Source organism: Ricinus communis, chromosome 4 (assembly GCF_019578655.1).
Source record: "Ricinus communis isolate WT05 ecotype wild-type chromosome 4, ASM1957865v1, whole genome shotgun sequence".
Taxonomy (NCBI): domain Eukaryota; kingdom Viridiplantae; phylum Streptophyta; class Magnoliopsida; order Malpighiales; family Euphorbiaceae; genus Ricinus; species Ricinus communis.
In genome coordinates this window covers 25,452,321-25,469,088 of record NC_063259.1, presented here as the reverse complement: position 1 = coordinate 25,469,088, position 16,768 = coordinate 25,452,321, and the positions used below count along the sequence as shown (strand labels likewise).

The window sequence follows — 16,768 nt, the reverse complement described above, 5'->3', positions numbered from 1 at the left end:
TTTTTAATGATAAGATAGAGTTATAAATTTACATCTTATTATATTTATTATTGGATGATTTTATCTTATTTTTATTTGAAATAAAGCACTGAGAAAGAGGAGTTAATTATATTTAATATTAAAAATACTCTTTTAATATTGTAATTTACTTTTTAATAATCTTATTTATCTAAATTTTTATGTATGTATTATTTTTAAAATAACTTTTTCTCTGTTTTTTAAATATGTATTTTCTCCATATAGTTTTCTGTTTTTGTTTTTTCTGTAGTATATATATATATATGGGTATTGAAAAAAAAACAAAAGTAACCTAGCAACTCATTTTTAGGATCTCCTATTTGAATACTTGACGAGACAATTAAACTTGCGTTATTTAGCTTTTCTCTGTGCTCTGTGACTTAACCATCAAGCTATTTGAATACAAAAACTTAACAGCAAGTGCCAAGTAATTTGTAGTTTTTGTTTTTTCTTATGCAATTATAATTTGTAGTTTTCGTTGGGGAAGGAAAGAACATTAATGATAGGAAGGAAATTAAATGCACATCCAGGAATTGGGAATTGGTAAAATGGAGAGTCTTGAATGAAGCAATATGAAAAGTTTGACTTTTGCTTTTCATTTTTCCATAAGTTGGACTTTGGTTTGATTCACTTTTTTTACGTAATTCCTAACCTAATCTGTAACCTCACTGCCATTATTACCCCTAAGCCCCTCTTGAATATCATCACGACATGGCAGGGAAAACACACAAGTTCCTTTTTCTACCCTCCTTTTGGATCGTCATTACAATCCTATTATTATCATGCCAGCCACTGTGCATTACAGGGTTTTTCTTTTCTTTTTCTTTTTTATAGCTGATATATATGACACAAGAAATTTAAATTCATGTTATAAAAGTGTGCTCATGGATTTATCTATTAATAATAAATAATTTTCTTTTCTCGAAGTCAATTCCAAGGCAACATAAAGATGTACTTCCATTTCATTATTTATGTATGCAGGTAGAGAAGAAAGTCAATAGCAGCCCGCCTTGGAAGGAAGCTTCTTCTATTCGATGTCATTTAAGTGTAATGGAAATGTTCGTACGTAAAAGAGTCATGAGAGACCATTTTCCATCTTCCAAAAGAACACTATTTTCTTATCGTTATTTTACAAAACCTGATGAGTGCCTGTCGTATGGCCGGGTTCAAATATTATTAAGGCTAAGTGTATTAAATATTAAATTTTAATTATTTGATCACTTCAATACTTTAATCACCTCAATTTATATTTATTGTAATATTTAAACACTTTTAACATCCAGTATCTATTAGAGTTTAAATTAAAAATTAAAAATATTTAATAAGTTATAAAAATAGAGTTTAAGTATTTATTATGTAAAAAATAAAAAATTAAAGTGCTAAAGTGATTAAAAAACTAAAATCTAAGTATCTAAATATGTATTATATCTATTTCTAAAAGATAATAATAAGTAATTTTAATAATATATTATATGCAAATAAAAATATAATAAAATAACAAAATATTATATAATTATATAATATGAATCATGGGCTGATGAATTTTGCTACGATCATTCTTTTACATATTATTGGCAATTTCAAAATCTAATAATTCTCTTCCTCAATGATATTTTTAAAAGAAAATGTGTGAAAGAAATCAAGATAAACTAAGAAACTCCAAAATTTACAAGACTAAAAGTGAGAAAAAAATTAATATGGATAATCAGATGAAATTTCTAAATAAATCATTAAAAAAATAACAAAAACATAAAAATAATATATCAGAAAAATACTTCAAATCAAAATAAGTTGCCTTAGAGAATAGAAAGATAGTGCCATATAAGAAAAATAAAACTATGCTAGAATATATAATAATAGATTAAAAAAATCTTAAAATGCATAGAAATGGCTTTAAAAAAAAAGAGAAATGCATTGAGAAAAGAGAAAGTATATCTTAAAACATTGTCTTTATGTACAACAAGAGATTATAGATTTGAATTTAATTAACTTGGCATAGAAAAAATAAAAGAGAATAAAAATAAATTCAACAATTAAAGAGAAAATTCACGATGAAGAAGTTGAGTTAAAGAATATGACAATCACCTGTAAATAAAATAAAATAAATGGCAAGATAAAAAATAAGTGACTAAAAAGAAGAAATAGTTATATATAGGGCAGTTAAATGCTAATTTGCCCCTTGAACTTGGAATCAATGGGTAATTAAATTTTAATCCTTTAGTTAATTCAGCTAGCAACTTAGGAAAAATGGTAAATTCAACCTATTCAAAAGAATTCCTTAATACGAAAAGTTTAATTTAGCCCTTGAAGTTCATATTAAATGTGAAATTATATAAAAATAAATTTTATTGAGTTAAATTAAACTTATTTAATTTAAATATAATTTATTTATATTACTTAACGAAAATAATCAGATAATATTTTTAATTAAGAGTTTTAAATTAAATAATATTATTGAACTTATATAAAATTATATTTTTACAAAAATAGAATAAAAAATTTTATATTTTAGCAATGTTTACTTTTAGTTTCTAATAAAAACAATGATTTCATTAGTTTGTAAATCGGTCTCGAACCTTTACCTGATGATTATATAAATAATTTAAGAAATTAAAAAGTACTTCAAATAAGTTTTCACAATATTAAATTAAATAACTTTAAAAATGTATGGCATTTCTTCATGTTAGAATTTAGATCGAGATTAGGATTAAGTTTTTATTTTTTTATTAGAAACTAAAACTAAATATTGCTAAAATAGTTAGAGTAATTATGTTAAACTTAAATAATTTTACTCAACTTCGATAAGAAGTTATTTTTTATAAAATTTGACATTTAGTATGAAATTTAAGGACAAAATTGAGCTTTTTGTATTGACTAAGTAATTTGATTTGGGTGAATTAACTACTTTTACTAAATTGTTGGATAAATTGACTAAAAAATTAAAATATGAACTAATTATACATTAGCTCCAAAGGTAAATTATCATTTTAACCTATATAAAATTTGGATAGAAGAGTGTTAAAAAATAAAAACTTTAGGTGAGGGAAGACAAGAGAAAAAGAAATAATCTATTAGGATTACCACATTAAGTCAAAAGAATGCTTTAAGAAGAGAGAGAGAGAGAGAGAGAGAGAGAGAGAGAGAGAGAGAGAGAGAGAGAGTCGTATAGGAAAGAAAAAATTAGTGACAAAATTATAATGTATAAATATATATATAGATCTTCTAAAGAAAAGTTTAATAATGTATTTTTATGTTAAGTATATATTGATGTTTCTAAATTTCTATCAATTAGTCAATTTCATATTTTAACTTTTCATTTAACATAATAAATGCTTGAATTTTCTTTTTAATAACTAAACACTTTAAATTCAATTTCACCTAACGTACATAAATTTTACCTTTTAATAATATTTAGAAACGGTTAACATATTAAATAAATAAATATATATATATATATATAATTATTAAAATATTATAAAGATAAAATTAAAGCTATTAAATTGCTTTAAAAATTAGAGTATTAAAATTATTGAATGTCTAAAATTTGAGGAGCATAAATATGAAGTTGATTTTTAGCAATAAACATGACCATCGTCATTCATTTATAATCACTAAAGTAATAAATGGCCACCAATAATACTTGGAGAAAATCTCAACCTCGCAGATGAGAACATAACCAAACCACTCCATGATTGACATCTGTTAATTAATATTTATTTTGCTCTAGGGTTTTTGTATACGGCCAATTAGTTGCATCTTTCTCAAAGACCTATTAAAATATCATTCACAGCCATGTGCAAGATTATGCAGGTCAGGATTAGATCTCTGGTCCCATGTCTTGTTAGTGGTAGGGTCTTAGATCCTTCTACTCCATTTAATCCATGTTAACAGCTCATCTCATTTGGGTTGCTTACCACTTCACTGTTTTCATTTCCATAATCTCTTTCTAGGTATTCCATAGATTAAGTATATATGCTCTACCAGGTTGTACCAAGTTTAGCTTTGTAGAAGCTGTAGACGGTTGTACTTAGTTACCCGAGTAGTAAAGTACGTATGTCAGTGCTTTGCATGTTGCACCTCATCATTCAGAAGCTTCAATTTACCAAATACTATCTCTCGGTTTCTCTCACTACAAATTTATTGTAACCGTGGCTTTTTTTTTTTCTTTTCTTTACAATGTTTAATTTGTTATTATACGAAGGGGAAGAAACAGATTATTAAAGAAGAATAAATTGATGAAATGCTAATTTATACATCTGATATATTTTACTGTCTATACTTAGATTTTTGATATATGTTTCTTTTCTTAGTACATAATATCTTTGTTTTTATAAATATATCTATTTTGAATGTATGAAAATTAATTTACGTGTAATTTTTTGATTTTTTTATTAATTTCTTAATTAATATATTATATTTTTAATTAAATACTAATTTTGATTTTAAGAATTTATTGTATTAATAATAAATCGATTTTTTAATTAGATAATAATTATTTTAAATTTAACATATTAATTATATCTTAATATTAAATTAAACTAATAAATTAATTTTCTAATTAGATAATTATTTCAATCTTAGGAATTTATATTTTTAAATACTATATGATAAATTAATTTTTAATTTTAAAAACAGTAATATCAATTATATGATAGTATTAATTTATATAATATTAAAATTAATTAATAAATATTCTTAGAATAATTTTTATATTAGTATATACTAATAAAATATTAAAATATTAAAAAATTATTATTATTTTAAATATAATAAATAAATATTAAACACTGAAAATTTAATAAAAAAATGGGCCATTTAAAATTTTGCTATCTTGCTTTAATATGTATCGCCTTTCGGCAAGATTTTATCTTTTCTTAAGCTCTAAATACGTGTTTTATCATTGTTGGTTTTTCAATCAAGAAATTTTATTACAAAACTGGAAATGAGGCAACGTTTGACATTTTGTTGGTCTAATTTTATATTTTATTTCTATAGATTCAGTTGAGAATTGCTAACTTTGATAAACTTTTTATTTGTTTTTCTTGTTGATAAGTAATTGATTTTATTTTTTTTTGTTAGTAAGAATGGGAAAATGTGATTGGGTGGAGTTTTCCTTTCTAATTCTTGCGTTGTTGCAATAAAATCAATTCCTTGTCGTGAGCGACCAGACAATAAAAGATAATTGCAACTCAAAAAGTATAATAAAAATAAAAGATAATTAGAAGAAATAGAATTTAAATATAAGACATGCCTTCATTGCATTTTTAAATGGATCTGCCATAACATTGTTAACAAACCTCTCTTACTAATTCTTCAGAATCTCTTTATAATCCATCATTTCTCTAATCTCTATCCATGAAGTTTAAGGTTGGATTAGTTACTAAAAAGATATCAGAATCTATTCTTTTTTTAGCATTTAAATGCCTTTAAATTTAATTGAATTGTTGAGAAATAAATATCAATCAAACACTCCTTAAACATATCAATCAAACACTCCTTAAACATATCAATCAAATAATTGAGAAAATTAAAACTAGAAGTGATTCATATATTTTATAAAATTAGCAGATACTTACTGAGACTTTATCTATACTTTCTTTTAATTATTTAACTTTTCTTTTAATATTTTAGTTGCTTTTAGTGTATCAATTTTTTATAGCCTATTCGACTATAGTGCATATTGTTTTAATTAAATCTATATATTAATTTCTAAAACTTAAAATTTTTTGACATGTATGTTTAATTTTTAACATACAGAATTTTTGGTTTGACATATGAGATTCAAGCTTTTGTATAATTTTATAGTTTTTTCTATTAATTTATTAATTAATAAATTATATTCCTAATTAAACATCGACTCTAATCCTAAGAGATAGGATACTAATAATATTTTAATATTATATTAACTAATAAATAATCTTTTAATCAGATAATAATATTAATTCTATCCTAGAAAATAGTAGCACGCTAATTATATTCTAATATTATATTAACTAATAAATAGTTTTCTAATCAAATAATGATATTGATTTTATCTTAAAAAATAACATATTAATTATATTTTAATATTATATTAACTAATAAACTACTTTTATAATGAGATAATAATTCTAATATATGAAGTAACATCTTAAATTATATTTTTAATATTATATTTAATAATAAATTAAAATTTTAATTATATAATAAATTTTTAATTAATAAAAAATAGTAATATCAATTATATTGATATGTTAATTTATAATATTAAAAATAATTAAAAAATAATTTTTATATTATTACATTAACAAAATTTTAGAATCATCTTACTTAGTATTTTAAAAGACACATATTTTTTTAGACAATGGTTCAGTGTCATATGAACGGATGTCATTTATATCTTAAGCCATTAAATTTATTAGATTTAATTATAACCGTTGAATGAAAATTTACTAATAAAATAATATATATATATTTTTACTAATTACAGGTAATAATAGAGATAATATTTCAACAATATTTACGGTGGAATAATTCCACCGATTGTATAAGTTTTTTTAAAAAATAATTTTATTATAATAAAATCTTTATGAGACTGGTTTTTAGGTATGAGAAAAAACATGAGACTAACCTAATCATACTCCACCGTTGCCGTCCTACTAACAGACTAACAGTAGTGTCAAGGTACGGACTTGTCTGGACCTCTGAATCTGTCCGAGACAAAGAGTTGGGCCATATTTCATTTTTGTTTATTGGGCTCAAAAGGCGACACAGCAATGTTCGGCTTAAGGCCCATGTAATAAATTTAGCAGGAGCAGAATAATACCAAGATTAGCCGAAAGTTGGTGAAGACAAGAAGAAAGCAAAAAATAACCCGACAAAGTGGGAGACAGAAAGAGAGAGAGAGAGAGAGAGAGAGAGAGTGAAGAAGAGAGAGAGAATAAGGTGGCCAGGCCAGCGGCCACCAATACCATTACCAACTCTTCTTATAAGTAGCAGCTGCTTTTGAGTGGGGATTTGTGTCAAAAAAAAAAAAAGACATGCTTTCATGTGCTGTGTTTCACTTGGGCTAATAGTCCTCCATATGCATGGGCTAAAAAAACACAGGAACAAAATTGCCCGAAGGACCTAAAACATTGGGCCCATTCTCATTCATACCAGGTTAGATTTTCTTTTCTTTTATTGGAATTCCTTCTTTTCTTGATAGCGATGGCTTTGGCAAGCCGAGAAATGCATATTCCTTATTGAACATGCAATCTAATCTACAAAGCCAAGCAGTGGAACATCTGAAAATGACAGGAAAGTACTGTTCAATTATTGAGATGGGTTGCATTTTGGATTGGTGCTATCTATTAAGTGAACCTATTTCCTGCCAGATTGGATTCAACATTATGAACCCACATGCCTTTTTCATATTTCAATTCTAAGGACTGAGTATGTATTAAGGAACCCTGCCTCTCTATTTTTCTAAGCAACTAATGAGCCATTTTACATGCCCCACATCATGTGAAAAGAGTTGATTAATTGTATGATTCTTTTGAATTTTCCATGCAAAATTTCTATCTTCTTATGTTATGAAAACAAACTTCTAAGACTTATCCAGTTTATAGCTGTAAACCAGTTTGGCGATTAAAATTTTCATTTCAGCATTGATTAAAGAGGATTATAATCAAAGAAATGATAAATGAATTATCTCTAACTTTTTAGCACTCAAAGTTTAATTCTGGTAGCCAAGTTTAAATTACTCATGCGCATCATTTTTATTGAGGCAGAAGCGTACGAATGGGTATGTTATGGAAACAAAGGTAATCGATAAGACAAAAATTGAGTATTGAACTACCCAACCCAGGGAGGGTGAATGGCTTTCTTGGATTTGCTTTAAATTTGTAGAGGGGCATGAGCCAAGGAAAGGGCCCCATAAAAGATAAAACAAAAGTAAAAAAAGAAAATGATGAGTGAGTGGTGTGGGTGTATGGTCCTCTCAGATGTTGTGGAAAGCTTTATAGGGAAATCTACATCTGGGCCCACAGCCCAAAAGCTTAGCCCATCAAAAGAACTAAAATTGTCTTCAGGTTTATAAAGCAAGAGGACATCATTTGAGTCATCCCATATGGATTGATTGATGGGATTTTGGGCCTTTCCACCGCCTAACTTCATATAGGACAGATGCTTTCTGTCCATACATACTTCTAAATTTTGCTTTCCTCTTTTTCTTTTATTTCTTTCTTAGAAAACAAAAAAATGGTGAACAGTTTTATATACTTTCATCATTAAAATAAAATAAATTAAAAAGTAAGGAAATTCCATCTCTTTTCCCAGAAAATGAGTTAGTGTTGCCTTCACTTGCGATTGCAAATTAATACAGAATTGCATGTGGAGGGAATTAATAGAGAGGGAGTGGGAGAGAAACAAAAGAATGGGCAACTACTAATGGTGAGCCCTCTGGATAATTGATACATAGCTGAGCAATCATGTTGGACCCCGTTCTTCTCTTCTGTCTTTTCTTCTTTTTCTTTTGTTATTTTTCTTTTCGATTCACCAAATATCTAATGGGATATTCTTTTTGTTGGAAGCAGTTGGCCTGTTATATAATTGCATCCCACCATTGTTGAAGCTTCCAAGCCACCTTCACTCTTTTATCTCTCCAGCTTTTCTGGCTAAAAAATAATAGCCCTAACTAATCACAATATAAAGTGAAAGAAATAGACTAACAATAAGAAATGTATGTAATCCGATTCCTCGTTTTAAGATTTTATATTTATTTTGGTTTTTTAAGTCAATAAACTGAAATAGAATTACTTAAAAATGTTACAAGTGCCTAAATATCGTTTGGAATTTAAGCTCAAGGGAAACTTGGGATTAATTGAAAAAAAATAAATAAATAAATAAAGTTCTGCAACAAAAATTGAAAGATTTTTTTTTTTATGTATTATTATACGCTGTTCAAACTTTAAACTAATGTTAAATTTATAAAATTTAGAAAAAAAAAACTTTTTTATTAACAAAATTAAACATAGTAAATTTAGTAATTCGATTATAGTTAAGAAAGTAAATTTTTCATATAGTATTGATTTTCTTTTTGTATATATATATCTAGAGTTAATTTAGAGCGTGCTGGATACGGTTCTCGTAATGGCAAAATATTTTTTCAAAGTTTTAGTGTAGCTGCATACTTAAGATTTGTTGTATGCTCTTATGGATAGGGTTTTTTAGTTAAACTAGAAGAGACTCTTACCATTTCATCTATATGCTCTTAGATGTCGTTCAAATAAAATATACTAATAGTGTTTGTAAATAATTTTCTTTTCGTTTTTGGCAATTGTATAAATGAAATAATCTTGAAGATGCATATGTAGGCTATTGGCTAATAATCTGACCTTGAAAGTTCAAGAGAGGGCCTTAATGTTGTGTGACAGCAAGATTTTCAATCTATTAATCATGACTTTTGTGAATTTTTACTTTAAACAGTTGCGATGTCTTAATCAGTATGGAAAAACAATAATGATACAATGGAACTTGATTGAAATTATAAATAAATACTTATTTTTGTAACGATTCTTTTTATTTTTCGTTTTTATAACATAGAAAAATAATGATGGTTTTTAAAGGAGATTTAGTTGACTGACAACATACATATATCCAAATAAAGAAACATATATATCTTAATTAGTCAAAGTTAAACATAGAAGAAATTATGTATCCCACAAACATACATAGGTAAAAATGGGTTATATAACAAAAGAAAAATTATAAACTTTCATCAAATTTATTTATTTTAATCAATTAAATACCCCAACTTTTAAATGCATTTCAATTACATCTTGTACTCGGCTAGAATATAATCTCTCCATTCATCAAACATTACAATTTTGCTCTCAAAAGAAAGCCCTTAAGCTTCTGAACATAATATGATGATATTTACTTCCCTCCAATAGCACTGAAAATCCTTTTTTTTTTTTTTTTGATTTAAGAAAAAAGAAAAAGATCTCACATCTCTGATTCAACCATCAATAGAGTTGTTTCTGGTTCTTAATGGAACTCTTTCTCATACTGGGTCATTTGCTACTAATATTTCAATTAGGTGTTCTCCAAAAGATGAAAATCCAACGGCTACTTGAAAGTTAGAGAACCAGTCAACATAGCTCTTAGAAAGGTAGTCAGCTACATATATAGTTCACATTTCTACATAGTCAGCTAAATATGAGAAAACTTCTGGTACATGTTCTTAATGCCACAATATGCTCTAACATTCCATTGAGTATTTACCCAATTGTTCTTTTACCCAACCTATGGCATTCATGGAGTTTGATCTAATAAGAGTTTGAATCCTGCTATATTAATTATGTGGTAGTGATAGCTCAATTCAATTAATTTTAAAATAATAATTTCATATTTTAATATTGTCTTTAACACTTTTAAAATAAAAAAAAATGTCGGGAAAAATATATTTTTAACGACGGGCAACACCTTCGATACCAAAGGGACCTAATTTTTTCTTAAAGATTAAATAACATTCCACTTTACTATTGAATCTATTGATGGGGCAGCATACCACTAGACTAATTTCTCTGCTTTAATTTTTCCAGTTTTCTAGCACCAGTTATAGACTGAATCAGATGTAAAGTCTTGATACAGAAACTCCAGTTAGACGATGACCTCAATGATTTTCTCCACCCCTGAAAGAGAATGCTGTTTTATTCTAGCCAAAGGCTCCAAGTAATTAAGAAGAAAAGTGCAAACCACAATTTTGATTGGAAAAAGATGCTTGCAAGAAAAGGCCTGATCATATAATTCACTGTGGTCCTATGAGAACACCATAGGCAGCCTCACTATGAAAAGATTCAGTTTCATAATTTCTAGATAAAAGGGGTAATAGTAAAGTAGTAGGTGATTGATGTCTTTTTGTGCATTACTAAAAAAAGGGCCATAAGTTGCCCTAAATTGTTGCCAAATAACCTATCTAATAATTTCTACATTATTCTCCATCCTTCCCTTCAATTCAACACATCCACAATATTTGATAGCTTTCATCCTAAAACAAGTAATTTTGTTTCTATTACTTAATATAGTGCAACATTTTATTCAATTTTCCTTCCTCCATCTCTTTTAATTAAATAGTTTTTTTCTCTTTCAAATTCAAAATTATATTAAAAGATAGAAGTTTTCATAATCTGATACAATATGCTGTTAAAATTATTCGAATCAAATTGTGACCATTTTTATAAATCAAACTAGATTATTTTGCTAAACTACTGTCAAATACCATAATTTTGATAATTAATATTATATTATCAAAATAAATGCCAACTAATTAAGAGGCTAATTAAAAGTTATGTCATTTTAGCTAATTCATATACATAATCAACTTGAGTAGAGTTCATATAAAGAAATTGCATAAGTCATCGTTTTCTAATCATCATCTGCTGTAGAAGTAAAGACTATTGTGTTTGAGTCACGGTCTTTTTCTTGTTTTATATTGGAATCTACTTGGAACAAAAGTACTATATGGCCGTTTCTACAATCTAGATACTAAAATTACATTCATAAGTCCAACATATTTATCTCTAAAACTCTAGTGGCCTTTCTTCTTTTCTTCTCTTTTTTCTTATTTTTCATTAAAGTTTTATTTTTTAATCCACAGCCAGTCATTTTTTAATCTGCAATGGTTCTTTTTTTTTATTGTTAATTAATTTTAATAAATAAATATTAGTACTTTTTGAAGAATTTTATGGTTTTCTATTATGGAAGTTTTACATTCTCCTTCCATAAGAGTTTTATAGTCATCAATTATAGGGATGTTGAATTCTCTCTCTATGGGAGTGGTGAAGAGAAAAAAATAAATAAATCCAACATTCAAATAATCGGGTTCGTAAAAAAATATCTATAAATTCAATATATGGCTTAAGATCATCCAGTGAAGCGTTCTTTCCACAAAATTGTAATTTACTGCTCGTCAACATGATTGATGATTTTTATGAGTAGATTTCTTTACTTATATTTTTTGATATTTAATATTTAGTTTTATATTTTATATCAAGATATACTTATTAATTCTTATTAATGGAATATTCATATTTTTTCTATATAAAAAAAGCTTAAACATACTTACGGCTAGGCAACAATTTTGAGAAATGGTATTGAGTATCAACTCACCTATACTCTATCTCAAAGCTGCAATATGCAACTCTAATGAAAAAGGAAAAAGAGACTTGATCCAAAAAGAAAAAAGAAAAAGAAAAAAGGGAAGAAGCGATATAAAGGTATTGAAAGGTAGTTGATGATTAATGTCAATGGAAAATAAAGAGTCTTAATTAGTGGGTCTTAGTCTATTTCAAAGATATTGATAGGGTAAGTTTGCATCAATCACAATCTAGGGTTTTGAATTTCCTTCCAAAATATATACCCGATTTTTCTACTTACTGAGTCAATTAAGCCAGACGAATTTAGAGGCAAAATCATTCTCAATATATACATTTAAATTGAGGCACTATAAGACTCACAAATTTGGGTAGGGTTGGTGAGGGGCAAAGGGTCTCATCATAATCCATTCCCAAATCCTCAATTTACGTATCATTCACATTTTCAAGTCCCCATCAATCGAGATATCTTTTCCAAGTACAGTTCTAGGTGCCCTAAATTATATAATTATTAATTAAGTGTCATTTATAGATGATTAGAAACCTTTATAGCTTCTGGCCATAATTTTTTAACGATGGATTCATTTCCCGATTTAGCAACTCCATACGTCCTAGAACTCTTCGTTTAACTGTAAACCAAGTTCTTTTCATAAAAAAGAAGATGCAAAACATGCATAAAATTTCATATATCTCTACTAGGCTGATTCCATTAAATTACACGTTAAGAATTAAAATTTAATGAATTGAAAACAAATAAGTGATGCTTTCTTATAAAATATAATTTGAAATCAGAATTGATATTAATTTTATAAGTTGGTCTTGTCAATTGAACACTTATATATATATATATTGTAATCTTAAAACCAAATTGAAGGATGCACGTTTCTTGCTTTGAGCTTGCTAATTGAGAAACGTCTGAGGATACTATTGCATACAAACATTTCATATACATAAAAGCTAAAAGTGCTATGATCAAGACTTTTTAAATGTCTAGTTAACATCCTAGCTAACAGTAAATTGAGGACATCTCTAAACAGGAAAGGTGACTGCATGTATATAATTATCAGCTTACATAATACCTTTAGTTGACTCTGCCCAACATTCTGAAATGCTATAGCTATTCAAGACATCACTAATACAGGGGTTCTTGGTTATGTATACCATTATAATCAATTTACTATACCAAGAAAATTAATTGTATACCATCAACCACTTTCTCTCTATTTTCTTTTTTAATAAAAAAAGAAAGAAAGAAATAATTCTCTTCCTTTTTCGATAATAACTTTTCTAGGAAAACATAAAGAAACTATGGGTATATACACACACTAAGGAATGTGATAACATTATTTATACATGGAATTGAAATAGGTCATGTTCTTGATTGACAACCACACGTGTCTATGTCGTCTCTCGAGGTCGAAAATAGTGCACATGATTTTGATTGAGAGTTGCGTGCTTTCTTTTCTTCTTAATTCGATTTTTTTTTTTTATTTTTCAATTCGCATCCATTATTCATGCCTTTACTCATAAAACAAAATGATTCTGCAAAGAGGGTTATTACTTTAAAATGGACCTCAGTATTTCAAAGAAGTTTATTCATTTTTAAATGCCAGCTCTAAGGATCGAATCCAAACATTTAAAAAGATAAGTGAAAGTGTTTTTAAATATTTATATTGGTCTTTGAGACTAGAAATAAGCTATCTTCTGACCTAATCAAAGTTTCAATTTGAACTAATAAATTAATAGTTTACATATTTCTGAACTTATAAGTAAAAATTTTATTAAACAAAAACATCATCACCTAATACATCTATAGAAAAAGAAATTCATAAAATACGTTAAAGAATAAAGTAATCTAGTTAATAAATAAATTGCCTTATTTGCAAATACATTATTATTCCTGCAATACAAAATTATAAGTTCTAAAAGAAGCATTAAAGTGCTTAAACTCCAAATTTAGATAATAAAATTAAACAAAAATCTTTAAAATAAGACATTATCTGTCCAAATTCAACAATCTTCTTATTTCCAATAATTAAAAAGCATGTAAATTTAATGCGCAGTCGTTTAGTTTGGATTAAGACTTGACCCTAATGCTAAACTACAGGAACTGAAAAGCACAGCAGCGATGTTGAAAGTGATCATGATTGAACTTGATAGGAAGGTAGTTACATTCATACACGGTGGACACACTGCTCCTAATAATTAGAATCTTAGGTAATTAGACAAGAGTTGTTGTCACAGTTCCAATGGAGGGTCATAGCAACCTGCCTTTTTAGCATCAATTTGGACCCACTCCAATTTATAAGACATTAACATATTAGTCACTGTTTTCGTCCACAAACCGAAATTTTCTTTCATCATTTTTGGGCCACTCTCATGGCAGAAAATTGTGGTCTTTTGCTCTCTAATGTCTTATGAGGGGGCAGTTGAAATATCATTTCCAAAGATCATTCCAGGGTATTATTTTTCCCTTCATGTGAAGACAATAACAATCTCTCTATGGAGCTCCATTTTGCATTCAGATTGCAACACGTACCATTTTGTCCTTGGTTTTGATATTTTAAGGGGGAGAAACTAGACTAAAAATTGCACAAGAATTAAATAGTACTGTGATATAATATAAGATACTTTCATCTACTTTTTTGCCAAAATAATGGAAAGGTGCCACCCAATTTAGTGACGTGGAGGAAGGTGATTTGCTGACATGATGAAATGGGGGTGAATCTTTGCCTTTAGCGAACCAAAAGACGTGAAACTAATGGTAAAATAAGGCTGCTAGTGGCCAATTTTCTATTTCTTTGCTAGTGGGATAGCACTAACCCCTTATAAATACACACGCTAGGGTTAGGGTTAGTCATCAATACACACAAAGGGTACTACATCATTTTTTTTTTCTTTTTTCTTTTTTTTTTGGGGGGTCTTTTCTTCTTTTTTTCCCTTCCAACTCAATCTACTCAAAAGCTGGTTATATTTCGCTTCTAGCTCACTCTTGAACTTGTATGAGTAGATTGAGATATCATTCATCAAGAACCCATTTATAATAACACACAGTTGAGTTAGTTAATTAGGGTTTATTTGAGAAAAGAAAATGATGAAGAAACGGCAAGTTGTACTAAAAAGAGATGTCTCTGGAAGAGCTTCTACAACTTCATCTTCAGTAGTGAGAAACGTAAGATATGGAGAGTGTCAAAAGAATCATGCGGCCAACATCGGAGGATATGCAGTCGACGGTTGCAGAGAATTCATGGCAAGTGGAGAAGATGCTGCTAACGGTGCTCTTATCTGTGCTGCTTGTGGCTGCCACAGGAACTTCCATAGAAGAGAAGTGGAAACTGAGGTAGTTTGTGAGTATTCTCCACCTAATTCTAGTCGTTGACAAACTTTAAAACAAGAAACAGAAAAGAAAAGAAAAGAATACACACATATATAGAGTGGAGATGATGAATTCTATTGTTATATATGATATGAATTTAACTGATTGTTGTTGTTTAGATTGTGCTGTGAAAAAAGGGGGAACACAAAATTAATCTTCAAGAAAGTGTGCTCTTCGAAATTTGTCCCAAGATTGTATTATATATCAAACTTCAAGTAATGCAATTAATCCTTCAAGAAAGATTGATGGACTTCTTTCTTTTCCCTTTTAATTAGTTTTCTTTCTTTCAAGCAATTCATGAATCATTATATTTGACTTGCCAAATTACTATTATGCATTGAAGTTACAGGGATGAAGGGGGAAGAAGACAAGATTAAAACTTAACATATATAGCTGTACAAATTAGTTGGGACTTGCATATAAATATGCATGTGGAAAGAAATTAAGGTGGGGAATTCCATATAAGTTGCATTAATTGAATGTGTACTGTAAAATTTAGCTATTTCAATCTCAGAATCCCGATTAGAGAAAAGGTACAATTTCAATCGTGTAGTATTTATCTAGTTAGGACTTTCCCTTTCAGCTCTAATTCCTTTCATTGCATCGGAAGCATAGGCTCTTTCATTTTTCCGTCACTTGGGCACCCATGTATACAGGTAGGATGAACAATTTGACCAACTTAAACTCTATAGTTGTTTTTTTTTTCTTTCATTAATCATCAACTATAAGCGAGAGTTTTAATAAGAAAGGGGGAGCCATTCCTCTTCAGTGTAGCGAACTACAGGAAGAGCACCCCTTTGTCTATAACTAGTAGTAGAGTTGTATGTTTTGACTTGCTTATCAATCCCTCTATTGATAAATAAAAATGTCTAGCTGCAGTGTGAGTTATAAGTGAGAAGAATGTGACTTGCCATTTTCCAAAACCTAATTCATTCTAACAACACTAAAGTAAGGCATATAGTGTGTATCTTTGCCTTTCTTTTTCTTTCTTGGCATATACACTAAAATATGTATTTTCTTTCCGTGCCATGATTTCTTGGTGACTAAACAGCCCAGAATGTATCCGAATACAGATGGTTTATCCAATTATCTTTGTTACAATCATGTAGAATCTGGAATGAAATAATTTTCAAAGGCCCACATATCAAATCATGCTATCACCATGATATAAATCTCTTCAATAGTTAAGTTATAAAGTAGAGTAAAGCTTAGACAACAGAATTTATAATCTATAGAAAGTGACCCTCCTCATCTTCTG

General features: G+C 28.0%; 1 protein-coding gene across 1 annotated transcript; it reads left to right on the top strand.

Moving 5' to 3' along the window:
- The first annotated feature begins 14,813 nt into the window (after positions 1-14,813).
- Positions 14,814-15,750, top strand: LOC8263435 (mini zinc finger protein 3). The gene has a single exon (XM_002514716.4). It carries the CDS (start codon positions 15,226-15,228, stop codon positions 15,511-15,513), a length of 288 nt encoding a protein of 95 aa, XP_002514762.1. The 5' UTR covers positions 14,814-15,225; the 3' UTR covers positions 15,514-15,750.
- Positions 15,751-16,768: the final 1,018 nt, after the last annotated feature.

What these genes read in the sequence shown, in the direction of transcription:
- LOC8263435 (XM_002514716.4), top strand. Translation starts at nt 15,226, where the DNA reads ATGATGAAGAAACGGCAAGTTGTACTAAAAAGAGATGTCTCTGGAAGA.